The sequence below is a fragment of the Embiotoca jacksoni genome, unplaced genomic scaffold (assembly GCF_022577435.1).
Source record: "Embiotoca jacksoni isolate LCO1_2020_lvr unplaced genomic scaffold, fEmbJac1.0.p SCAF_23, whole genome shotgun sequence".
Lineage (NCBI taxonomy): Eukaryota > Metazoa > Chordata > Actinopteri > Embiotocidae > Embiotoca > Embiotoca jacksoni.
In genome coordinates this window covers 6,634,782-6,662,447 of record NW_027185374.1, presented here as the reverse complement: position 1 = coordinate 6,662,447, position 27,666 = coordinate 6,634,782, and the positions used below count along the sequence as shown (strand labels likewise).

Here is a 27,666-nt window from a genome sequence, read left to right as displayed (position 1 = left end):
GTGCACCGACGGGTCGGAGATAAAAAGACATCCTGGTTGAAGGGATATGGGTGACGGACAAAGCTTTGAACACATCGCAGCAGGCCAGAAACGGACGGTTATATCCCTTTACATCTTAACTACATCCTGTACAAATTCATTATGTGGACATGGATGATGTCTCATGCACTGAAAGTGTTACGCTATAATGGAGCCGCCTTTTATCTCATCTATCTCCTTGTACTTTTAAATGTAGAATATCAACTTTTGTCCACTAGTTGGCTAACTACAGCCCCTCAATTTAAACGCAATCATTTATAAGACTATCCTGTTGCTTATCCCAGATCAGTGTGCTGCCAGCTGAGTTTCGAATGTACAGTTGTAGATGATATGTGATATGTATAATTGGTATGACTGTTTGATGTCTTATGTACAAATAAGGAAAATGTCATATGTGTTCCATCTCCTTGTCCACCTCTGAATCAGAACTGCTGAAGAACGCAAAATCAATCCAAGTGTAAGCTTACAGAAAAGGTATATCGTAAAGTATTTTTCAATTGTGCATTAAACACAGACCTGTTTGTGGAAAAAGGAAGTATGCACAAGTTTGCTAATGTTTTGCAAAGGCTTATAATAATAATAATAATAATAAGGATTTTTATTTCTTGATCTTGTGAGTATCATTTTGCAATGTCCTAATACTGAATTTCAAACCAGTCCTCATGTTGGAATAAGTATTCAGATTATTTAAAAAAAGTAAAATATACAAAATGATCTGTTAAAACTACAAGTCCTGCATTACTTAATTGAGTTTTCTTGTGAGCAAAAGAAGTTGTGTTTACTTTGAGTTTTTCCCACCTAAATACATTGTGTTTCTGCTTGAGGAATTTTCTTCCCCACAAACCATTTTAAAAGCAGTCTTTTTAAAAAAGACTTCAAATTTGGCATTATTTATTTTCATCTTTGCTTCCTAACAGTCTTCTTCTTGGACTTTGTTGGAGGATTGTTATGTTTCTTGGCACATTACCGCCACAAACATTCAATTTGCAGAATAGCATGAAAATAATACCAGGATATGAATCAGGACGGCACCCATGTGTTCATTATGCACATACATGATAGAAAGAAAACAGTGACCTTTTTCCTTCTGAAATAAGGTGTTATCGACCTATGAAGTGACATAGAATGGTAAAAAGTACAAATAATTGCTTTTAAGTGCACTACTTCCAGTTCTTTATTATAATAAACACAAGTAAAGATTCATCAAATTGTGTTTAAGGACAATTAATTCATATTCAAATGTTCTACAGCAACGTTGTCTACTATCATTACAAGGTCACATCCTTGCAGAGTCAAATTACAAGCTGTTAAATGAGTGAGTGATCATGTATGTTGAGCAGGAGAGCGGAGGTCATTTGGAAGCAGTGAAGTAGAGAAAAAAAAGTAGTCTGCTGGTGGCAGATTTGGATGTTAATTAGATGTTTTTTCTGATCTTTTTTTTTTTTTTTTTTTTCTTGCCGGTTGGGGGCATTGGCATAAGCAGCACATCTGCCACTCACACTGATGTTAGTGCAAAACAGTGGAGAGGAAAATAAAAAAAATCAATGCTAAATATTGAGTAGATCTTTACAGTTAAACTAATGCAGTTATTCTAAAAGCGCTTGTTTATTCGCTCCACATGCACTTAAAAAACTGTGATTAAACAATGTTGAGCAAATGTTGTCATGAACCTGTCAGGTTACTATGTTAAATTTGCATAAATGTACATTTCTGCCTTTAATGTCACTCCCTCTGACTTCCCCATCCACCCAGCCATCTGCAGGCACACACAAACTCTGCACACACAGCTTCCTGATACTTATAACATATATATATATATATATATTTTTTTTTTTATTTATTTATTTATTTATTTTTTTTTTTTTAAAGGAAGCGGAGGACCTGCAGACTAGAAGCAGGAGTCTCAGATGTGCATCGCTTTTTTCCCATTTCATTATCTCATTTCCATAACAGTGACATAATTTTCCCCACTGCAGAAACACACACAGGAAGAGTGAAGGTAGAGGAGGGGAGGAGAACAAGAGAGTGTCTCAGCACATACAATTGTCCATGTTAGACTGTTAGTTTAGTACTCTGTCTTCATCTTTGGCTGTACATGTGTGTATGTGTGTGCTAAGTGTGCATTACGTCCTCGTGTGGTGAACGAGCAGCTCCCAATAGAGTGCCTGGCCTTCGTTGGCCTCGGTTGGGGGAGATGGAGACAGCTTTATCCACTACCGCCAATGGAGATTAAATTGGATTTGGCTAAAAGCAGCCTTGTCACCCCAGTTCTGGAGTGCCTGAGTGGCAGAGGGGGTTCTTGGCAGCGGTAGAGACTCTAAATTTGACAAACAAATGAATGTGAAAAAAAAAGAAAGACTCCTACAGCTGGGCCTCGTTGTCGCTGTGGGCTTAATGTCCTCAGACCAACCCCTGAGGACCACTAACCATATCCTGCTAGTTTTCTGGCTCCGTAATCACCTTCTCAGAATGGGAGAGCCAAATAGAGAAAAACACGAGCAAGTGAGAAACAGAAGGAGAAAAACATATGCAATATGAATATGGTAACAATTTAAAAAATAATTGTTTTTGTTATCACACCAAGTTCATTATAGATTCTGTTCCAGGAACACTGGAATGGAACTTCCTGTTGGTTATAAAAGGACTGTGTGTGTGTGTGTGTGTGTGTATGTGTGTGTGTGTGAGAAGTCAATTTCACTCTGATAACACTGCACAATACCAACATAAGGAGCTGGGTTTTGAAAAAGATATTTGCAAAACTGATCAAGTATTGTACAATCAATACTTGTTGTTAAATAACACAATGTTTGCATCTATTTCCAGCATTGTATGAGAGCAATGAACAAACATTTAACCCATTTTTGACCCATTTAAGAGTGGAAATTTGTCCCGAGTCAAACTAGACACAAGACCTTCATTGACATCTACGAAACCAAAAAATTTAAACCAGATCCGATAGAGATATGTCTGCTACAGTATCAGCTTCAACATGTTCACTGTTTCCGAGTCACCATGGTAAATTTTCTGTAATTTGTAAAAGGTAGCAGAAGTACAACAAGGTCATAAAGTTAACAGACTGACTCAGTTAGGTCAATTGCCACCAAAAACTACTGTTCATACCAGAATAAGTAAAATCTTTGTGTGTATATTAAACTGAACAAAAATATGTTTATGAATTTAACTGTATAAAAGGAAGGATATTTTAGATTTCAAAATGTACATTATCTAAATATATACCCTCTTTTGTTACATTTAAATAATTAATAATACATTTATTTTTAGACTATTTAAAGGCAGCAAACAGTTGGTCATTGACACATACAGAAGCAGGATTATCATTCATTGAGCGTTATGTATCTGGCCACCTGGCAAATGTTTCCTCCAATTTGCACTCTTATGCCTTTTAGCTGCTAAATGCTTTATTCATTTTTGTTTCCCTCAATGTTTAGTGCCAGCAGGAAATGTACAGTAAATTGGGTTTCTCAGAGTTTTTTTTTTTTTTTTTTTTGCTGAATATAACTGCTGGCTATGAAAACCAGGTTGATGAGAATAATGAAAGTGAACGAAAACAGTAAAGTTGAGTCCTGTAAAACTGAAACAATGAGCTGAAAGACTCCAAAACGGTGTCTATAGAACTGACGGTACACTAAATGTAAAGTATGAGTAGGTTCGTTCTTGCAAGGAACTGCTATTATATTACACACAGTATCTTGATTTGTAGTAACTTAAATATTGATCAGCTTTAAGATGGACAGTAGAATAATTTGCAACTAACAGAGCTCTTCAATAATAATTATACAGCGACTGTATGCTAGTTATCATGCAGCTAGATCATCCCAAATGGGAAAAGGTGATATTAAATCATAAAACACATTCATAATACATTTGAACATGAATCATCTCAGGCGATGCAGAACATTGCCATTGGTTATATCAGTGGTAATTCAATGTGTTTTACCTTTGAGAATAGGTAAACATGGTCCATTGCCAATGCCAAAGGCGTCCCGAATTGAATTCTATTATTTCCTGTAACTCTACCATTGCCCATAGAAAGTATACCCAGTTCTCCCTACTGTATAATTGAGAAGCAACTCATCCACGGGGTCAGCCATGTGTGTAAGGCCTTGAAATGGTTTGCCAGCAGCACATGCATATTATTACATCAAGGGTTGTCAGAGCGTATTGATTACACAACGTAATGCACTCGCATGCACTCCTCAGCCTACACCGTTATTGTAAATGAGACTCCGTATAGATCCGGCTTCGCACTATCAGCACAGATCATCTATCACACAGAGTGTACAGTGGAGCTGAAAAACACAGACGTTCACACGGCGCCGAGACTGCAGCATCACGCAGAACCCACGTTTGTCCAGCTCAGCAGAAAAGCAAAACAGTCGTTATTAAAATATGGAGAGTTTTGTTTTTAAATAGTACAAGGGAACATACTGAACTGGATAGTTAAGATAGCTCATAAACACAGCAGAAAGGTACATTAGTCCATGTATACACCGGACATGGATCACCACAAGAGCACAAAACACGGCGTGCACAGCTACGGCCCTCAGGGTTGTGCAAGTTAGGCCATACAGATACATACAGATACATACACCTACCGACACAGACAATTATTCAAACACAGTCATGCAACTGCACACTGACACACATGCACACCTTGTTACTCTAAAATTAGACCAGTGTGAACCTGCCAAGGCCCCGCTGAGATAGAAAGACAGGAAAAAAAAAAAGCGATGACAATGGAGGGTGAAGGTAGGGCGATTTGGAGGACAGATTCATTTTTGCTCCCACATTATGGCACTCCACAGCAGGGGTTATGGAGCTTGACTGTATACAGCTGCATCCATTATGTTCATGCAAGCTTTATGTCATGCAAACCATCTTGAGGAAGTGACACAAATGAGCCTGGTATCATCTGGTGTACTACTTTGAGGCGATTAGTATTAGATGCTTGTTTTTTTTTTTGTTTTTTTTTACTCCAAGCCAAACATTTGAGGTTAACACTGTAAGGCGTCGTGTCCTGTTCGGCTTGAAGCACTGCTGCGATGGTGCTTCCTCTGTTTGTGGTGCTGAAACGTACAGCAGCTGAGACTTGAGTCATGCAGGGAGAGCCCACTGCATGAATTCAGCTACGCATGCTGCTTGCACACAGTGAAGAGAAGTTTTCTAATGTAACGTAATGTGATGTTTTATTTAGCAACACTCAGTTTATAGCCAAGAGAAATCCACCATCTTCAATTCACTGTTCCTGTTTCAACACTAGCACTCTGAGCATGTAAGATTCCCAACACTTTTGATTTGAGTTCTACTAAAGCTGTACTGCAACACAATATTTCAAGCAGTACTGAAACAATCAGTCAAAAGAAATTTAATCAGCAACAATTCGGCATTTTTTAAAGAAAAAAAACTCCAAGTGTTTGAACTGTTAAACAGAGAAAACAATGTGAAGTCATCAACTTGGAATCTGTTGAAGTCCAATAGATTATTCTTCACTAAAAACTAAATAATGAATTGATTACTAAATGAAATGGTTAGCATATTTTTTGATAATGACAGTAGTTACGTAATAATTACTTCCATAGCCCATTTGACCATGTTAGTGGTAAACTTGAGGCTGCAATGTTGTTTAATTTGTCTTGCTTAGCCTTCCTCAGCTTTCTAAGATGACTGGAAGCTTGCATGCAGGCATAGGACTTTTAAGCATTGCAGGAACCCACTTCTCTAAGACTACAAAGAAATGATCGAACAATATTGTTTGATTCAGACAGCTGCACTGTCAAAAGAAAAAGAAAGTTGTGTCTTATGAGGTTTTTTTTTTTGTTTTTTTACATTGAGATAACAGTAATAGACTTTTCCTATGGCTGATATTCCAAAGAAAAGCACATGTAAGTGTCCCAATAAGGCAGCATGAACAATGCAAGGGCTCTGGAAGTAGCTGCCTTGACTTTCATGGAGTTGTTATTGTTATTAATTACACATTTGCTGCTATGACACATAAAAAAGTCTCCGTGGATAAGATGTGTGGATTTTCACCAAAATATTATATAGTAACAGTTTACCTTAAAATACTCCCAAATCTTTGCCAAAAACTGAAATAGTATTGAATTTCAATATCTAAGTTTAAATACATAATGAAACATTAGTTATGCAAAAAGGTATACAGACTTACAAATAATATATCTGCTTTGTTTTTATTTTCATGTGTTGTAAAAAAAAGGGATGGGGAGGGAATTTAATGTCTTGCCTTTATTGAATGATCAGAGATTTCAGGGGCCATTCGCACGTTATGCTCAACAGAGCTTGAACTACAGAAAGCCTTCAAAATGATGTACAAACAAATGTCCAAACACACCAAGAGCAGCACTAAAACTTCTTTACTATCATCTGATCTAAGGCCTCTGTCAACTTAAGATGCAAGCATGTGTTATAGGGCTGTTAAACTGGACATGACCAGAGTTCATTGAACATGTTCTTGGCTTCTGCGAAGCCATAACAGGTTTATGAGGAATAAACTTATAGGCCTTGACGAGTACATGCTGGCAAATTCAGAGTCTCATTAAAGAAACACCTCGTCAGTTCAGCAGAGCCTGCTAGCTCAGTATTATTTAAAAAAAAAAAAAAGACTGTCAAACCAAAGGTATGATACTTTATTTTGCCTACCAACAGTGCTACACAATTAAATGCTCACTGATACAGTATCATATGACAGCCAGAGCATCACAGTGGTACAGTTAAGTAAGCCTTTGTGGGTTTGTCCTATCCCATTCTACTATTCTCTCCATTCACGGTGCCACATTGGCAACGTGGGCCTGTTGTGGCAGTTTGATTTCCCTAAACAACACTAATCGGACATCTGTAGGGAAGGATAAAGCCCAGATTGGCTGTAACCATGCAGCCGTTATCTGTTGATAGGCCTTACTCTGGCCAACACTCACACGATTGGCTGACGCAAAGCAGCAGCTTTCTTTATGGTTGGCTAGTAGCGAGCCACCAACAGCTCACTGAGGATAAAGTATCTGGCAACCCTCTGAAGATTGGGTGCTGCCCGCCAAGAAACTGTCTGATGATTGGCTGTGGCTACTCCAAATTGAACTGATTGTCCTATCAATGCCCACAGCGCAGGCTGGCTGACTGTGCTGCCTGCTGGCTGGCTTTGCAATATGCAGGTATCCATAAAACCTCCAGGGGGCATATGTCCATGGTTTTGAGTGTGTACGTGTGTGTGTGTGTGTGTGTGTGTGTGTGTAGGTGTGTGACTGTATACCATCTATAACTTTTCGATTGGGGAGGTATGCAGCTAAGCCCTGCCAGCAGGTTCTAACACCTCATTATTCTAAGCCAGGAAGGAAATGGGTTTTTAGAGATCTCTCACTGAGCTATGCTCTTGGAAATGTGGGCTATGTGGCTTTTCCTCTATCAGCAGCACAGACCAGGGAAATGCCTCTTAAGTTCAAGTTAGCTACACTGCAGCACTTCAACAAAAATCCACCAAGTGACGAGGCACGTAAAGTGATATCACAACACACGACTGTTTCGGTCGTGTGCGAATTAATCTGGTTCTGAGAGTTTTTGAGTTTTAATGAATTATAATTTTTCCACTGAGTCTTGTTAACTGAAGGGTGCTTTACTCTATGTGATGCTAAATGCAGCTCAGCGAAATGATGAAGATGAAAAATAGCAGCACCTAAAGCCTCATTAGGGGATTTTCTACATTTGGGTGGAAAACTTAAGTTAGTCAGGTCATCTGCACTGACTGGGCCATTCAAAGAAGAGAAGAAGAGGAGAGGAGGAGGAGAGGAAGAGGAGGAGGAGGAGGATAAGCTTTACCAAAGTAAACCAGAAAGTAGTTGTAGTAGTTAAAACACGTCCTCATAAACCTTGCTTCAGCAATAAGACTCCTGCACTGTGTAATTTGATAGAATGAGGTGTTCACAAACAGTGAGCGCTTTAAACCGCATGGGTGTGACCGAAGTAAACAGAAGCCAGTTAAGACACAGTAAGAGACAATCTATCTTTGTAAAGTGAACCCAGTACAGGCTCTCATGCTTGTACCTTAAAACTATTGTTTTACATGTTGTATCATCATGTTATTTACACATCATCTACTTCAGAAAATTACCAAGGCAGTGTATTGTACAACTCATTCAGATCTCTACACTAAAGGGCTGTTGTCATAGTTTCTCAGTTTTCACCTTAAATCCTAGTTTAGGACATTTACGTACATATCTAGAAACTTGGATTTTTAAGTTAATAGGACACAAATTGAGTCAAATTATTGAGTATCTAGAGCTACTGAATCTTTCAATGGGTCTTTCGAATGGACACTAAAAGGCTACTGACATAAAAAACAAGATTATCAGGATTCTTGTAATTATTTTCAAATGTGACCGGCACATGAGCTTTAGGACACTGATGCAAAAACGTTTTTTTTGGTATATTTTCTCGTAATACAACACTGTCTCAAATCAAAATGTAAAAATAGCTATGTTGGTCCACAGCCCAAAATGTATTAGCTTTATGATAACAGCTCACAAACAGGTTTTTCTTTGTCTATTCTTCTGTATTGGCATTCGTCCGCATCACATGACTGCCCAACAAAGCCCGCTGTTTTCTCAGACATACACACAAGGTTAGACTAGATTAGGTTTAACCACCAAAATCACGTGGTTAGGCTTAGCAAAATATCATGGTTTGGGTTGGGAAAAAAAACATGCAAGTATCGTGACGTACATAAGTTAGGTAACGTTACATTAGTCAAACACGTAAGTTTACTTGCGTTAATTAAAACAGTCACATTGATTTTTGCTTTCTCACTGGTTTCCTGGGTTAAAGTCCTGTGTTTTATCCAACCACCTCTCACCTCCTCCTTACGTGGATCCTGTCACTGTTTATTCCATCACGACTTTATTCTTCAAAAACCCAGTTTGAAACATAGAAGTCTCACATTTTGAGAGCCGTTATATGAAACGTATGTTTTGAGCTGTGCAACAATGCAGCTATCACACATTTAGAATTGACCCTGGGCTGTGTGATATCATATTTTTCACTGCTGGCGTCTACAGCACATAATAATGAGGCTGATGTGTCTATGCAACATGTGTTTCATTAAACTGGGGTTGAGACAAGTACTGATTTTAAATTTGAGATATTTTATATACCGTCCAAAAGGCTGAAATTAAGGTTTTATTCTCCACTAACGTGGTAACAGAAAGGGTCTATATCAGAGGCTGTAGCCCGAAGGAACGGAAATGGGCTTGCACCTACTTCTCTAACATGATCAGTTCAAGGCGAGCTGGGAAAGCGTGGGTGGGCACAGTGAATGAGTCACAGTCTTCCCTCACTCATAATCAGTTTTGACGTGCCCCTGAGCAAGGCACGCACTGTACGCTAACTGGTACCAATGAAGATACTGACATGTGGAAGTGAGTATTTCTGGAAAAGTTTACAGACAAAAAACAAAACAAATTTGAATTTGACATTTGCTGGAATATTAGCACCAACGGACCCTTCTGACCAGACATCCAACAAACACTGATACATTTCTGCCTGATCAAAAAGATCTTGTGCTTGAAACATCTTTTTTTCTTGATGGCTATTTCTCCCATCATAAAGCCCTTATATAGAATAAATTTCAAATGTGCCTCATAATGCACTTGACACCTCATCCATCAAATCCAATTATTCCCTGAATGGACTGTACAACTGAATTGTGTTTTAATCAGCCGCATTACTACAATAACACACCTGATTTAATTTACTATTCGCATGGCTCTTACAAGTGTGGTAATGCACACCAATTAAGACGGGGTTCATATTCCATGTATTTGTTCCTGTTTGTCGGGATGTCAATTAATATGAACACAATGTTTACCTTCTCAGATTGACTCCAGCATGGAGAACAAAGAGTGAGAGAAGATAGAGACAGGAGAGGGCAGGCTGAGAGCTACTTTTCAAAAGTCCTCAAAGATTTTTGTCTTGGAAAAAACAAATAAATCCATTTCTCTGAGTTGCTGTAATAAAAAAAAAAAACCAAAAAAAAAACACAGCCAGCCTGTGAGAGAGAGAGAGAGAGAGAGAGAGAGAGAGAGAGAGAGAGAGAGAGAAAAAAAATAGCCGGTTCATTTAAAGACTTGTATGTAACAACGCATAATGGGGATGCTCGACATCAATGCAGTATACAAAACAGCTAGTTCTTCTGACATGCAGTCATACGCAGAGCAAAAGGTGAATGCAGGGAGAGTAAGCAGGGCATCTGTGTCAGATCAGATCACCAACTGTAGAAGGAGAAGGAGCAAGAGTGAGTAAGAGCCAGCAGAGCGGGCTAATGTGTTTCCTTTCATAGGGAGGTTATCATACCAGCACACTTCCTGGCACACACTCCCACTGAACACCAGTGTAGCAATTCAAAATGTTAAGCACATTGTTTAATAGTCCATTATGTAAATTGATATTGCTCATTGACTGTTGTCTTTGGCCGCCCACGTCGTGTCAGAGAAAAAAAACGAGAGATGTACTGTAGCGCAGTGGAGGGCTAATAGGGTCAGCCATCACCGTTGTTTGGTGTTCAAGAACAACGTGCCAAATCTTCCCATCTGCTCCCCCCTCCACAAACCCACCTGCCAAAATGGGTAAAGTCACAGTGCAACAATAAATATGCATCTATGGATAATTACCTTTTTTTTTTTATATATATAAAATGTAAGAAAATATTCCAAAAATTGTTCATTACAATTTCCTAAAACCTTGAGTGATGTCTTCAAATGTCATATTCCATTTGACGCCATCAGCCCCAAACCAGAAATATTGAATATTCTTGTTTAAAAATGATTAAAAAAAATAAATAAATCAGCAAATCCTCCCACTGAAGAAGTTGAAATAAGAGATTGTTTTTCTATTTTAGGGCTGGGTACCAAACTTTGGTACTGTTATGGCACTGACAGAATTGCTTCTGTGCCAAAATTGATACTAATTTGTTTTTGTTTTAAAAAACAAATATTTTTTTTATGTTTCACACTGGAGTAAATCTCATCAGCGTCAATGAGCCACAACATTCACCATACACAGCCTCTACTTGGGCAACCCAAAATCACTCGGTTTCAACTGTGTGTGCACCACAGTGACTAGCCTTCTCTGTGTGCAGCCATCGAGCCACCATCTACTGATAGTATGTGAGGCGTTTAGGGAACATCAGTAAATTGTAACATGTACCAATAGGTTGCACGTGAGGCATGTAGAGGACATCTGTGAATTGTAGCTATAAAAACAGCCAATACTAGTTTCACCTCTATTTTAATGCCATTTTACTGGATCATTAACTTCAGTCAATTCCATACTATGCTGTTCCAATATTTTGTGGTGTTACCTATTAGCTATCCGATATTTATATCCTGTGTCCTATTACTTCTAAAGTCACAACAGTCTTAAAAACTATATTTTTATGATCAGTATGTGACAAAAATCCAAACAACATGCTTTCAAAATTCATTCACACATATAAATCTGCTAAATGCAACTCTGAAAGTGACAAATGGCAACATAGTGCTGCAGAGCATTTTCAGCTCTCCACCCATGAAAAAAAAACTTTTATTCAGTCAGCAAGGCTGCAGCCTGGTGGCAGGATTTTTTTTTTTAGTTTCATTTTCTACAGACCTGTCAGGGTTTAAGATTAATGATTTTCCATAAAACAGACTTATCCATTCACACATCTCTTACCGTGTTTGTTTTGTTTAAAATGAATATGAGCAGTGCTGCCCCATCAATCAGATGTGTTGAGTTACAGATATAACGCACAACCTAAAAGGCGGATCCATACCGACTTTGAAATGTGGCAGAAATGAGTACGATTACAGCTGAGGTTTAGGTCCACGGAACACATCATTAAGAAAATTATATAAGAGGAAAAAGAATGAAATTAAAGCTGAGTTTGACACCAGGAAAGTCTTACACTTTAATTTGACTCTGACAACTTGTGGTTTTCCGGAGCTTCTCCCCACTCTTGTGCGGAAAGAATGCATAACACAAACAATCGTACAATTTCACAAACAAAGAGGGTCTTATTGAACTTGCAGTAAACAGAGTTCAAAGCTGCAGTCCATCTCATTCTAGGACGCGCACACACAGTGCAATTTTTGTTTGCCGATAATAAATGCCACATTATTGTGATGTACAGTGGAAGACCACATCATATAAAGGCCACCATGATGGAGTCTGTGTTTGAAGCCGCCGGCCTTGACACGTGAAATCTGATCCTAAAACTGTTTATGATGCTGTAAAGATGTACCGCATCCCTCTTTTCCTGTAAACAATCCTCTGATGATTTATTAGCAGGCATCCAATAAATCGGAATACTCATCAGTTTGAACAACGCATTTCTAGACTTTGAGTTATTACAGGACCATTTTTGTTGGTTCACATCACAGTCTGGTGGCCATGGCCTGGTTGTTATGGCTGAGATCACGGCTGCTCAATAATGAATACAAAAATTTACAGCCAGTGACTAATTGAGCCATTATTTGAAACAACAGCTTTTAACACAACAAACAGGTCGCACCCAGTGTAAACTAAAAATCTCTTTGTTGGCTCTAAAGCATTGTAAATCCACAGTGGCTGTTGTTTTATTAGGGAGTGTGTGTTTTGTTAAGAGATGCACTGAAATAGCACAAAAGTTGTTCGTGATCAAGCTCTTAAGTGCTTGGATCAAAGGGCAAGTTTGTTCTGACAGGCAGGAAAATAAGCTGCACCATGAAATAAAAGTTTTCTGACTGGTTGAAAAACACAGCAGCAATATGGGGAGTCAAACCACAGCAGCTCCAAACCAAAGCAATGTTCAGAGTTTTGGAGCAGATAAGCACTTTGTAGTTTGGCTTTCTTGAAGAAATTTGTACTTTCTTGATTGTTGTTGTTCTGGGTTTGTACCCTCATGGTTGAATGCACTTATTGTAAGTTGCTTTGGATAAAAGCGTCAGCTAAATGTAATGTAATGTAATCCCACAGCAAACGGAAATCAAATAATAATCTTGATTTTTATTTTAAAATGTAATGTTAATTTTTTTTCCTTCTTTGAAAATTCTGGCAATCAATCTAAGCGATGTGGATGTTTAGTATTAAAACAAACTGAGCCAACAGATAAGTATGTCTTTGTAAAATTCAAGCAACTACAGATGAAAGGAACCTTTCTGTATGATTCTCTCTCGCATATATTGACGACCTTTCATTCAATTTGCTTTAAACTTGGTGAGTGTATTGCTGGGGACCCCGTGCTGTGCATTGTCAAATGTGGTGCAATTTGGATACATTTAACACATTGCAACAATGCAACACATTTAATATTGATAAACTTTGATAAACGGGCAACTGGTGCACTGTGCAGCAGTGGGAATGGAGGCAAACCGCGCAGCTGCAGTTCCAAAGAGCATCGCAGCGAACGTAGAAAAGAGTGTCTTCACCTACGTCTGCAACGAGCTGTTCTCAAGAAAGCTACACGGCAATACTACAAGCAGGCAACCATACTGAGAGACAGGCTATTTTCAATGGGTATTGCACTAGTTATTATGAAGATATAATAATTAATGTTATTGAGAACTGTAATTGTTCTCAATAAACTGAAATTGTTCAATGCATATTAGGGTCAAATGAAGCTTTCACTTCTGTAGTACTTCTTCTCAAAACTAAAACAAAACAAGACTTATGTAAATGTTCTTTCACAACACCAATAGTCCAAAACCATTAGTCCAAAACCTAAAAATATATACAGAGTACTGTCATACAAGGAAAGACAATTAGAAAATCCTTACATCTGAGACATTAAAACTTGCAAATTAATTTGATATTTTTGCTTGGAATAAAACAACCGGAAATTATTCATTATCAAAAATGACGACGTGTCTTTGTCTGTTAAGCTCAAATTTTGAACATTATTGAAAACATGAGTCAGTGAAGTCAGCCCCTGCAAATATTTAATGGGAACATGGTATTACGTTTTTCAAATGTTGTATTCGTTATCTTTGAGAAAAGACTTTCGGGCAGGCCAACATCTCGTGAGCCAAACCCCGGGCTGGTTAAAAATGCCATCTGAAATCTGATGCTAAGCAAGCAGACAGCAGCCTGTGGTCACTTTAATCCCTGCAGAAGGAAATGATTCCTGTGTGGAAACAGTAGGCCAGGGTGGGCAGGACACTCCCATCAGCTGTGTGTCTAAGAGGAGCTGAGTAAACCCCTATCATTAATCTCTGCACACAGAAACACCTTAACAGCTTGCAGAAAAGCTCGCCTCTGACTGGGCTTCAGCATCAGTCCTCGGTAAGACAAGAGAAATCTCCTGAGCGACAACTCTAAAGATCAGCACCTTTACATCGGCAGCTTCAGACCAAAATGGACCTTACAACAACAGTTTCTCTTCTTCTTCTTCTGCAGCTTCTGGGCCTCTGTAACGCTCACCATGGCAAGGTAAGAAATAACTTCCTAAATATAGAGTAGACCAGCTCATAAAGACTGTGTGTAGTGAGTGACATAACCCCCTATCATTGTATTAGGGCCTTTACACTCCAGGGGGTGATGTATAAATGATGCAAATTGTTTGCATCAAATCATTCGTACCGGCAGCAAATTTGCAACAGTTGTTCAAAGAAAAGTTTGAATAGAATTGCGCCGTTGCAACGTACAGTGAACAACATATGCTGCTCAATACGTTGTTCTTAAGATTGTTGCCTTTGCAATTTTTTTGGGCGCTGTTGTAACACCAGGTGACAAAAACAATCAAATTGTCATTAGGAGTTACAATGTGACATTGATTCCAGTTTTATAGATTGTGATTGGTTGGTGCCTTTACTCGCTGTGCAAAACCTCAGAAAAGCCTATCTTTCTGAGAAAAAGTTGCTCTTCCACCATGAAAATGTTCACGTTCAGTGTGAATGTACTCATGATAAAAAAATAATTTAAAAAAAAAAAAAAAAGGTAAAACAAAATTCAATGACGTGAGACAAAAATCTCCCAGTCTGAAAAGACCTTTAAACTGTTTAATCAAATGTTTATTGTTGGCTGGACTACAACAGCCATATAAGTCTTGAATGACTTTGACCATTGGCTGGTCAAATGCTGTAACTTCCTGTATCTGTTTCAAATTAAGAAGTCCTCTTTTCAAATTAAAAGAGGTTCAGCCTTTCAGCCATGTTCTAGGTTTTGACCGAGTCTTGTTTTCATTATGTTTTCACAGCATCATGATGCTGACAATGGTAAGTAACCAAACTTAGATACATCGACTCACAGTCTTGTCTAACAGTTTGTTGTTGGGAAAACCGTTGTATGACTTCTGGTTTTCTTCCATTCATTAGAGAACTCAGAGATTAAGTCTGCCGAGGACGATATTACCACAACTATCCTCAGAATGAACAATGGTGAGTATTCAATCATGATATCACAACGTCAGTGACGAAAGAATTGTCACATTGTGTCGAGTTTCTGTTTAATAAAAGGAAAAAACAAAGATTTTTGGAGAAAGAAGGCAATTTCTTACATTGACATTTAAATGGAAAGTCGTATTTTCTCTTGTTTTAATAGGATCTAGCGATTTTCTGTTCGAAGGAGATGTGTTAATTCCAAACACCAGGAGTGCTATGAAGTGCTTTAATGACAATTATAGCTGTCTATGGCCAAAGTCTGGAAACGGGAATGTGGAAATCCCTTACGTTGTGAGTGAAAAATACGGTGGGTTTACATGATACATTAGTGAAACTGGATTGTTGCATGTTAACATGTCTCTTTCGTCTAATCAAACAATGATGTTACTGTTACTTTTATCCACTACTGTAGACTACACTGAGAGGAATGAGATTTTGAAGGCCATGAAGGACATGGAATCAAAAACCTGCATTCGCTTCATTCCACGTGGAAGAGAGAGGGTGTACCTAAGCATTGAACCAAGATATGGGTAGGTTAATAACTAAAGCACTCCTGTATGTGACACAGTATACAGTTTATTAAAGCGGTACGACACGCAAGGTTATTATATCTGCAAAAAGAAAAGTGAGCAGTGAAAATAAATACACTTATTTAAGTGCGTTGTGCATAAAAAAACCTTGTACAGTTAAGAATTAAACAAATTTTTTTTTTTTTTTTTCAAAACATGACTACCATTAAACTACTATCAAACTAAGGTTCGCATCCGGCCTCCAGCCTGTGGTTAGGAATAGCTACAAAAGTACTTTGACTTTGGATAAGGTTTAGGCAATATTGTGCTATTTGGTAAATGTAAATAAACTTGATGCTTTAATATATTGTAAACCTTTCCCGTGTAAAACCAGAAAACGGTCTTTCCCTTACTTTAACCTAACGCTACTGGTGTCTGAACATAACCATAGTAAACATAACCACATTATACAGCAGTCAGTACATGTGGGTCTTGCACTACAACAATGTATATTTTGGTGGAAGGAATATGCATTGGTCATGAGCATCATTATAAATATATTGTCAACTTTCTAAATTTGCAAATGTCATAATTACATTAACAGAAGATGTAATTTGTTTGCATAATGTTTTTCCTATAAAAAGTATTTTGCTGTTGAAAAATCAGTAGTACATACATGTAACTTCAAGCAGACAGGGTTGGCATATGCAGGGTGTCCAAATACAGTTTTTTGGGCTCCTGATTCAGATGAGAATCTTTTAACATCGAGTTCATTCAAACCAAATCTAGTGAATTGATACATTTTTTTCATATTACAGATTCTCAGCACACAGAGGTTATGGTGATATCACAGTGAAGCTATCTAAATCGATTTGACGGCAGAAAAGCTGTACGTCTCAGGCATTCATTGGTAGTTTCATTTGATATTTTGTGTTGCATGCTCTGGTGTTTACTATTATATAAATAAAAAGGGACAGATACCCAAAAAAAACCACAAATAAATCCAAAACAACTACAAAGAGACAAAAACAACTACAGAGATAAAAACAACTACATAGAATTAAAAACAGCTATAAAGAGGGAAAAAAAAGAAAAAAGATATCGACACAGCAAAATGATCACAAGAAGATGCAAGACTACAATAAAGAGATGCCAAACAGCAACACTGGCAAGCAAAATAATTACAAAGAAACAAAGACAAAATGACCATGCAGCCACGTCATATGTAATCCTTTTCTATTTCTTTTAGTTAGGAGAGATGTCCATTATCTGATGATCCATACGTGCAGCAGCTACAGCTGCAACAAGCATCTCGCAGCACTATTTTAGTGATTAACTAAGGCAGAAAGTGTTTCGTAACTCCAAGCCTTCCCCTTTGTGGGTCAAAATGCTACCCCTACATTTGCTAGTACTTTCCTCTGCGACCGCTCTACCTCTGATGATCAAGTGCACCTCTTTAAAGTGGACTTGATCATCAGTTTAGACAAAGACCTTTAAAAGGAAGAACAAAACACAAATGTGTTGTTCAAATGAACGTTAGTTGGTAGCTGCATTTCTACTCCCAATATATACCTTTCCAAATGTTATCAGAACGCCAACAATTTATGGATGTAAACACAGGCTGATGTCATGTACTTCTGTCTCTTTCACGCTCTCCAATCGTAGCTGTTCCTCTTTACTGGGTCGCATTGGAGACAAGCAGGTGGTGTCACTGCAGAAGTTTGGCTGCATAAGCCATGGCATCATCCAGCATGAGCTACTGCACGCACTGGGTTTCTACCACGAACACAATCGGAACGACCGCGACAAGTATGTCAGAATCAACATGGGAAACATCATTGAAGGTAAGAATCTCACACCGTCGTTTACGGTTAATTGATTGAGCTTGATTTATTTATTTTTTAATCTGTTATATACTGGTCTTTTTTGGGGCCCAGGTTTTCAGTCCAACTTTAAAAAAAAGCCGGCCTCAAACGATCTCAACACTCCCTATGACTACTCCTCTGTGATGCACTATGGAAAGTAAGGTTGAACAAAATTGCTACATAAATTTGAAAACAGTGAATCTAACTCGCTTCTAGAAACAAACTTCTGAATGACTCATCGTCTCATTACATTGTCTGAATCTGTAGATCTGCCTTTGCAAAGCTAGGATTGGAAAGCATAACTCCCATCCCTGACAACTCTGTTCCAATCGGCCAGCGGGACGGCCTATCTGAGATTGACGTTCTCCGGATTAACAGGCTCTACAAGTGCTGGAACCACATTGGATAAAAGTTTACTGCAGTATGTTTTAAGTCTGACATTTCATTATAATGTGAAAGTAAACTATTAAAACAGAGATTTAATGGATCATTTCCTCAGTCTTTCGCCATTATTTATTGGTTTGCATTCTATTATGGACGTTTAAATGGACACACTGTACATATGAAAGTCAATTTAGTTTGAAGACTACACATTTAAGCCTTCAGCCTTTATGCTTATTTAGACTATCAGACAGGAGGGATCTAAAGATGCTATTATGTTGCTTTTTGGGAACCAATATCAATGACTACAAGTCATGACATCTTGCATGTGACCATTACAAAATAATCTATTTATCCTTATTTATTGGGGTCTGGCCATTTTGACCGTTACCTTTTTAGGACTGAGATTCTGAGGACTCTAGGGAATTGAACAAATGAAATCCTAATGAATGTGGTAAATATATATATTATTGTATTTGATGACAAGTTGATGATTTTTAATATCCAAGTTGATTGTAGCCAGCATTTTCTTGGAGCCAGCCTCTATCGGCCCTCAGGGGTATTGCACTTTAAGGCACTTGTACACTGGCTTCACTTTTCAAACCTGGAGATCCACCTCTGCACAGAGTTGTTATAGGATGCTGTAAAATTCTGTTTTAAAAAAAAAAAGTAATGAAGCATTTCTACTGTATCTTTTATTACTACATTTTCTCTAATTTCTCCATGTTACTTTCAGGAAGAAAAGTTAGGAAATATTGGCCAAAGACAAATACATGGATTTAATTAGATATGAAAAAGACTGAGGGGCAAATATGTGGCAATATCTTCATGATTGAGTTCATTTCCATTTTGCTTCATAGTAATTACGTTTGGGATTTGCACACTTGTGAAGAGTACGGTGTTTTATCAGAGTGAATCGGTACTGCAGTATACTCAGTGAGCAAAACTTTGCAGGGCTGAGTCTCTGCGGAAAGGCATAGATGTGGTAGGACACGAGATAAACCGCTCTCCTTCTACTCCCTAACCCTGCAGAGAAATTAGTTTTTTTTTTTTTCACTTGGCCACATCCCACGCTCTTGGATATTTTTTTTTTTTCCACCCTTTGAAATTCTATGCAGTGTTATTCTTCTGTATTCACCACAGTGAAAGAGAGCAGTGTTGGGTGACAAAGGAGTAGCGGGGGAGTTTCAGGGTGAGATAAGGGAGGAGAATGCCTGGGAGAGAGAACAGATTCCTATTACGCAAATTTCTCCCCTCCCATGATGTTTAAATGCACTAACAATCACGACTGCTTTGCATGTATTTCTACAGCGTTCTGGCTTAAATGCAGCTAAAGAGGCCATGGCACAAGCAGTGTACTGAGAAAGCCAGAGAATCTGAATAGTTCAGATGGACACAGGGCCTTTAATGTTTCATAAAGTAGTTTCAGTTCATATCAATCGTTCTACCCATGAAATATTTAAATTCTACTTGTTTATTGAAATATTTAACGTTCTGGCTCTGTTCATGCTCCAAGAAGCTCCGAGAAATTTTTCGGCCAGCTATAAATTAAAGCATTTCTGCACAGCCTAATTAAAATAAGGTTACAGATGAGCCTGGGATCCCATGACTGAAGTACAAACAGGCCACTATTGGAACGCACTGTGGCTAAAAAAAATCACTGAACGTTCAATGAAACAGGAATCTAGTGAGAGTGATCTCCCTGAACTGTGCGGATGACATAAATTGAAGCATATTAAATGGAATAATTTATCTTTCCTTTTATTGTTCACACATACACCCCTCTTGGTTTTGGTGCAACCGAAGCCTTGTAGAACACAGAAACATAACATGGAAGCCTGATCTACATGATCTAACATTTAGGATTACTCAGTTATTGTCTGTCTAAAGAATTGTCTGTGAGGCTCTTACAGATGCTCTTTGACCGTACTTTAAAGGGCAGAGTGTACATGACCAGCAGGGTCTCCTGTAGGATGTCTGTTCTAATGAGAGCAAGCAGAGCGGAGCCAAATGCAGTCTGATCTGTGATGTCACTGGTAATATGCTGGCAGGCCATAACCACTGGCTGGCTGAACGGCTCTTACCACCACATTATTAACACAGATCAGTGTACCTGCCTCTCTTCAAACACGATAAGCTTCAGCACACAGCTCTCCTCAGTTCACTGCACGGGCTGCCCGCCAAATAGGAAATTCGAATGCTCGCTCTGACCATACCAGTCAGTCCAACCTTGGAGGCTGTGTCAGTTTTCCCTGAACACGATATGCGTTTGACCTTCCAGGGAATGAAATGGTTTACATACGCCAATCAGCCACAACATTTAAACCACCGACAGGTGAAGCATAAAGATCAGCTGAGTGATTGAGCGAGGTGATGATTTATTTTAATGATCATTTTGGAGTCTGTAATTTATGGTGCTGTTGAGCTTGACTCCAGCTGACTATTGCTCACAAGTAGTGCTAGAGTACCATCATACAGTGGTTAATGGCAACTATTTAAAGGATCGAGGTCTACGCCTATTAGGATGCAACAACTGGAAACAATTTTCCAAATGGAGCGTGACCAAACCCATACACTCGCACAGTGAATCTGTGTCTGATATTACCAGGCTAAATATTTTGTCCCTCCCATTTATATGAATTGGATTGACAAAATATTAGAAACACCTCTCAGTATAACCCTTCTGTCCAATGCATTTTTTTTTTTTTTTTATTTTAAAGTGAATTGGCACCAGGACACGTGGTGATTCTGTACTTTAAATTTGTAATATTAGTGGCATGAAGGCTCCAATCAATGTGGATCAGTTTACACATTTATACATACAGCCTGTGTATGTGCCCTGTACATGAACGTGCAGACAGAATGACTAAAGATTCAAACAATTTTAAAGATGCATAAATTTGTGTGTGGTACAACTCACATGCAAATTAAACGCATTTCTGGGTAGCCCAATTTATTCTGAAAATAACAATTTCTGGAATGGCTGGCTACTGTCCTTCCACAGCAGCTCGCCAAAAAACAAAGCAACGACAACAAAAATAAATAAATAAATTGGGAATTTGTTGTAAAAAGAATGTAATTTTAGAAAAATAACTACTTTATAAATCAAACTCTATAAACTGACATTAGAACCTAAGAATAACAGTTTTGACAGAACAACTCTCGCTTACTCTTCGAAGGCCTAAAATCACATTACACTGGGACTGCTTCAGAGTCACTATGGTAAAAAATACAGCATCCAGGAGCTCTTTAAATTTTACAAAATATTGTTGTATAGTGTTGTTGTCTGACAGACTTGGAAAAAAAAAGAGACTTGCCCTTTCATATAGACTGTACATTAAGCTGAACACAATTTAATAGCCCAGTGACAAACAAAAACAAAACAAAAAAAACAGACAGTTGTTTACGAAGTGCATTCGATTTTGCAATCTGTGGTGCGCGTCTGCTTTCAAAGGCTGATCGGGGTCACAAGCAACTCAGCTGTTAAGTGCCCCTTTTGAAAGAGATGAAAGCAGTGCTCCAAAAAAAGAGTAAATTTAGTTAAGGATGCAATCAAAAGAAATAACAGATTGGCATACAAATTCTGGGAGTCTTTGTTGTTGCCCTGCTGGACCCAATGGAAACGATTAGCACGGCTGGGAGATCGAAGGAAGGCAAACTCTAACGTGTCATTGTTGAAGCTTTCATGAAGTTTCACTTTGCTTCTATTTTGCAGATCTGAGGAGCCCGAGCAGCCATATACAAACTTCTAAGATGTCTGAACCCAAAATAGCACGCTGACGAGCTACAGTCTGTTGTCACTACATTCTCAAATCTCATGAATGTTTCATGCTTTGTGTTCTCTGACACTGGGATTGTGGCTGACATTACTTATAAATACATTAAAAAAAAAAAAAAAAAAAAAAAAAAAAAGGACATTACAGCAGCCAGTCAAATAAGGTGACATTTAGATATTCTAAAGATTGAAAGGAGAAATATACGCAAGTGAGCTCTAAAAAGTGAGTTGTCTTTACAGGTCATGTGGCAGCAGCCTGTGTCAAAGAGAAATGATGCTTTAAAAAGGCCTTTGTAAATGTGTAAATCAGACCGAGGCATTAGTCTACAATCCCTTTGAGCTGTGTTCGCAGAGCGGCACCACATCTCTGTTTGTCAACGCTGAGGAATTGCAGCTGTCGAAAATGATGCGGTCCCATTAGTGACAGAATCCAAGCTGAGACGGAGCCAGACAGAAAGCCGCTGTGGGGACAAGATGATAACAAGGTACTCATTGGAGATGTGAGGGATGGTGTTTGCGCATCACTCCCTGTGTCTGTCTGATGAGACCGGGGCAGAGGAGGAGATGGAGGGGTTAAGATAAAGAGAGAGCAAGGGAGGCGTGGAGAATGAGAAAGAGAGGGAAACGGTTACGGGGAAGAAAAAGGATAGGGGGAGATAAGACGAGACAAATAGAGAGGGGAACAATGAGACTGGGGGAGCAAGAGGGAGGGGACTGAGACAGTACTCAGAGGAAGGCAACACTGAAACGCCCAAATCGAAGCAGCGAGAGAAACCAGTGAGTTGACCAGAAGAGAGAGAGGCAGACAGACGCCCTGTCGCTTGTGCCCTGAAAGATTGTCAGGTTTATTCACGGGGAGCTACTGATCTCTCATCCTGCAGATCGTTTCACCTCTGAGCTAAACTGTGTGCATAGCAGGATAAAGGCAAAGCCACGTCCTAACTGCGGCAAAGGAAGTCCCATCATTCTGATCAACAGACGAGCGCCGTAGTATCAAGCCACAATTAGTAAGCAGGCTGATTGATTTCTTGATTAAAAAGCAGTCTGACGCTGAAAATGAAGCAAACTATCGTCACAGTCAGCAGGACTGACATACAGTGTGCAAAGCAGCCGTTTAGCTTTCACTGAACAGCTAGCGGCTTCGCCGCTGACACTAAAATATGAATTAAGAAGCAGTGTCACAACCGCTCTCTCAGTTTTTGAAATTTAATTGGACTAAACACAATGCTACACTTCCACTCTGCCATGTTGGTCAAGCATGTTAATATGATTTGTAATTATTTACCCGTGGGAGCTCCGCTACATATCAAATTGGGATTTACTGAACTGAAAAGAACGAGGCAGCCGAATCAGACACAGAGAATAAGAAAAGTAAATAAGAACCAATATACTATGTACAATACGGTATACATTTAATTGGTCATACAAACATAAAGAGCATCTAAGCTTTTGTGCTGCTTGGAAGCATCATTGTGACACTTAAAGGTGCACTGTGTCGTTTTTCCTGCAAACAAACAAAAGCTTTGTTTACAATCAGTGGCATTCACCAAAACCCACCGAAAGCATCTTTGAGCTCTGACTAATGTGTTGAAAGCATTTCCTTCCCCACAAAACATTAGTAAAGCCGGTTTTTGAAGGTATTTTAAATCCGGCATTTGTTTACATCCGTGCTTACTTGCCAGCAGTCTTCTTCTTCTTTGTGTTGGAAAAACGTTGGAAAACAAATTGCATTGTGTCACTCGTGTGTGCGCACACACGCTTGTGCATAAAAAACAATTCTCGGGAGTCTTTAAGTTAATTAAGAAGAAGACAGGGTTTTAGCAGTTATGTGACTTTTAAGAATACAAAATGTGATAGATATTCCACATACAGCAAAAACCTTTGACACTGACACAGGTACTGATACCTGGTTACTCATACTGGGACCTGAACAATCCTTTTTTTTATATTCATTTTATAAAAATGTTATTCTAGAAAAAGAAAGTTACATGATAGTGCAGTACACATCTTCAGTTTCCATACAGTTAAGAGGGAGAGATGGTAACCCAGGTTGTTTTACTGGAGCTACAATTAACAGATGTCCACAAATGCCTCACATGCAAGCTATCGCCAGACACTACAATTGTCCTGCACACAGAGAAGCCTCCAGTTACAGCAGCTCACACAACTCGGACAGATACAGTACATGGCAAAAAAATGTTTTAACAAACTTAATGTGTATAGCCTTGGAATCAAAATTTGGTTCTGAATAACAAGGCATATTTTGATACCAAATAGTATTGAGGCAGTTCAGTCATTCCCATAAAAGTATTGAAATTTGGTACCCAGCCGTAGTGTTAACACATTCTAGGTGTCCTGGTCAACAATTGGTTTATTAATCTTTAATTAGATCCTCTTTAGTGCACAATTGATAATTATTGAATTGCCTAATAGAAGACATAAAACCCTGAAATAGGCCGTACAAACACTGAACTCTAATTTGTCTCTCAGACAAAAAGCCACAACGGAAAAAGTTGGTGCCGGGCTGGTTCTCCCCTTGCATGTGTCAGTGCACTTAAACATGCCTACTAAAGGTGGGATTGTATAATTACTGCAATAGATATATAATTACAACCCTGAAACGTATCAATTTTATGTGGCAATTACACAGGTTGTACGAGTCTGACTTTGTGAGTGGCAGAGTGGATGAGTCGTCATTGGCCGTTTACGTAATGTCATATTAATAGAGCCTCTCTTGTTTTCATAGACGGGACAGTTACACTCACGGTTTCAGCTAATTATCATGGCGGTAGACTGTACTTCACTTCCATTGTCCTTGGTGGACTTGCCATTAAACCCGAGTGGACCGTTATCGTCCGACAGCTGTTGCTGGTTTTCGATTGATGATACAGCCCCTTTTTTTTTCTTTTTTCTTCTGGGCATGTGCTTAATTAAATATTTGGCGAAGTCTTCCGCATCACATTTAAACCAACAAATTGGATCGTCATTTGCAGTCAGACTGCGTTTTAATCACAGCACAGTTGTACAGTGTAAATGGAAAATAAAATAAAATGGGCAAATAGACGATGATGAGATGACAAAATGATAAAGCAAGTCCCAGCAGCTTATAGAGTGATCCCCAAAGATAGGATATTTAGTTGTTGTTAAGTGTTTGGCATTTACAGAACTGTAACGCTCCCAGATATAGCCAATAAGGGAAAATTATGTTCCTTTTTGAATCTAAATGTATCTTTTCTCTTTGTTTACCATATAATGTTCCTGGGAGGACATATTGTCCCTGCAGAGATTTGTTGCACATTTAAGATATTTTTAACTTGGTATACTCGTATATCGCCCAATTAAGGCGGTAATTAATGCAGCTGCGTTGTGCTTCAAGGAAAATCTTAAACTTAACGCACATGACAAACAAACAACCAGGATCAAGCTCCTCATAAATGCAGCTCAACCCCCCAAACAACGAAGCACAAAGGGTCAGAAGTCTCTGACCGGGTTTTGAAAATGTTATTTCCGATGAAATTCACTTTGATGGTATGTTTGTGGGCTCTGCTCGGTGCTGATTGTGTTTCTCCACACATCCTTTTGCCCCCAAATGTACTTCCATCATCTCGCCGCAGACAATTGGAAAATGTAATTTCTTCTCGTTGAATGAATGGGTTGGAGAGCACATGGACGTCGGCTCGGGCGATGTATGTCTCTGTCTCGGAGCAAAGCGCACTGTCCACAAGGACATGCTAAATCAGCAGAAAGGTCAAATAGTGTGTCGTACAGAGAGAGGCCTTAGGAACATCTTGTCAGTTTCTTTGTCCAGCCAGTGCTTTTGGGAACTGTGTAGGAAATTGAAGCAATAACATTTTCACAGGCAGGGGAAATAAGGCTTTTTTCCTTTTATGTGGATAGTGTCCGCGCTGTTTTAGTTCAGATTGCACAAGTGGCTCCAGCCATTCAAGGAAAACCTGAATTATATTCTGCTTCCATTTGAAGTTTCCATTCAGGAGCAAACCTAAGTATGCCAGGCCTCTACCTCTGTCCTCATTGTGCTTCTACCTCTGAAAAGGGAAAAAAAAAAAATCCATTTGGGCAATGTTTAAAAGTGCCAACCACTGGGAGGTTTCCTGGTGGTTGACAGTAATGCGGACACGAATTGTTAACAAACCACCGATAGAGCCAATACAAGAAATCCCAAGCAAAGGAAATGACAGGGGTGTGCAGCGCTCTGGGTACACCGCTGTGTTCTCAGTGGATGCCATAGTCCCTCCAGCAACCCTCGGGATTTATTGAGCCGCAGCAGTGGTCTTTCTTGAGTTGTGGGCAATCATGTTAGCTTCATTTACACATAGCGCGGGGATACAGTTGATCGTTTTTCAAGGCAGCGTGTGCTGAATAATAGCCACGATGGTGCTGGTGCATTAAAACAGTGCATATGCTCATTAGCCTTTTCCTCAGTTCACCGGTTATGATTATGAATCCTAACATCATTATGCTTGAGTGTGTTTTTGCAGTTAGTGAGAGATAGCATGTGTGTGCACATGTGAGAAGGACACTGAAATGAGCCCACTCACTGGTTTTGAAAGTGAGGATTTTGTTTCTTATGTTATTTCTGAAAAGGCAAGTTCTCATGCAGACAATGTGATATTTTACAGCTGTCACTGCTAGCAGTTGGGGTTCGATTTCCATCTCAGTTTACTGCACAAAAAGCAATAATTTTCTGAGTAGCCTTAGTGTCTGGTTTTTTTCAGTTAGTTGTTTAGCGAGAGCATTCTTCCACACCGGTTAGCACAAGAAACTAATTGAAATAAAGTTGTTTTTTTTTCTCTCTCCCATAACCAATTTAACATGTCGTGTGCCAGTATGATACCTCCTGTGACGAGGCTCATTAGACCATGAAATTGAGCAATGTTACCTTGTCCTGTGTACAAGTTTTCATGGAGACAAATGACGAAATGGAGAGAAGGAATGAGAAGTGCTTCGGACAGACGGTACTGTTTGTATTATGAATTTCTACATCACGTTGATAAACTGTCAGTAAATGACCATCACCTTATGTCCTCTCTGGAATAAATAGATGCAGTTGCAATGCGCCATGTCTTCACTTTAGCAGTGATTATTCACTTTCTTTCTCTACAAGGTTACATTCAGCCAGTTACATGAAACAACAGCGCACTCTCATCAATCAAAGTGCATGAGAGCAGCTCATTGGATCAAACAATGGAGGAAGAAGTACTCATCGTTTATGTTTAAAAGTAGTAATTCTACAGTGTAAAACATTTCAAGTTTCCATATTTTATACTTTTCTGGTGTTTTATGTGCAATCATAATATCCATTAGAAGACATGTTTTTTTGTGGTTTTAAGAACCAAAAACCATTTCAGTCAAGCTTTACATTCCCTCTCTTCAGCTTCTCTCTGGAGATCTACCAAGAACAGGCTGTTTCGTGTCAAACTGTATATGTTTTACATCATGGTTTAAAAATGATGAGAATTAAGAGATATGTTGAATAGTCTGATGCCTTACGCAATATGTCAAGAGTGGAGAGCAGTAATGTTAAATATGTGTGATTTGTTGTGATAATTGTACATGACATGGTCCTTCACTCACACTCATCAGCAGCCTTCAAAAGAGGGAGAGCTTTGTCACTTCACTCTACATGCACAAGCATAGCAACAGTATCCAAGGCTTGAATGAGT

General features: G+C 38.8%; 2 protein-coding genes across 3 annotated transcripts in view; one reads left to right on the top strand and one right to left on the bottom strand.

The window, feature by feature from the left end:
- The window catches only part of LOC138203554 (MAM domain-containing glycosylphosphatidylinositol anchor protein 2-like), a 182,956-nt gene that overhangs the window by 128,085 nt on the left and 27,205 nt on the right, over positions 1-27,666 (bottom strand). The window lies entirely within an intron of this gene.
- Positions 14,428-18,235, top strand: LOC138203715 (low choriolytic enzyme-like). Its single transcript, XM_069158729.1, has 8 exons — positions 14,428-14,502; positions 15,269-15,287; positions 15,396-15,449; positions 15,613-15,759; positions 15,865-15,982; positions 17,627-17,805; positions 17,899-17,983; positions 18,094-18,235. The coding sequence occupies exons 1-8, from the start codon at positions 14,428-14,430 to the stop codon at positions 18,233-18,235; spliced, it is 819 nt and encodes a 272-aa protein (XP_069014830.1).

Bases quoted from the DNA above. Each gene is read 5' to 3' on its own strand.
- LOC138203715 (XM_069158729.1), top strand. From the start codon at position 14,428: ATGGACCTTACAACAACAGTTTCTCTTCTTCTTCTTCTGCAGCTTCTG. The intron at 17,806-17,898 runs GTAAGAATCTCA...TTTGGGGCCCAG, and splicing joins CATGGGAAACATCATTGAAG to GTTTTCAGTCCAACTTTAAA. The intron at 17,984-18,093 runs GTAAGGTTGAAC...CTGAATCTGTAG, and splicing joins TCTGTGATGCACTATGGAAA to ATCTGCCTTTGCAAAGCTAG.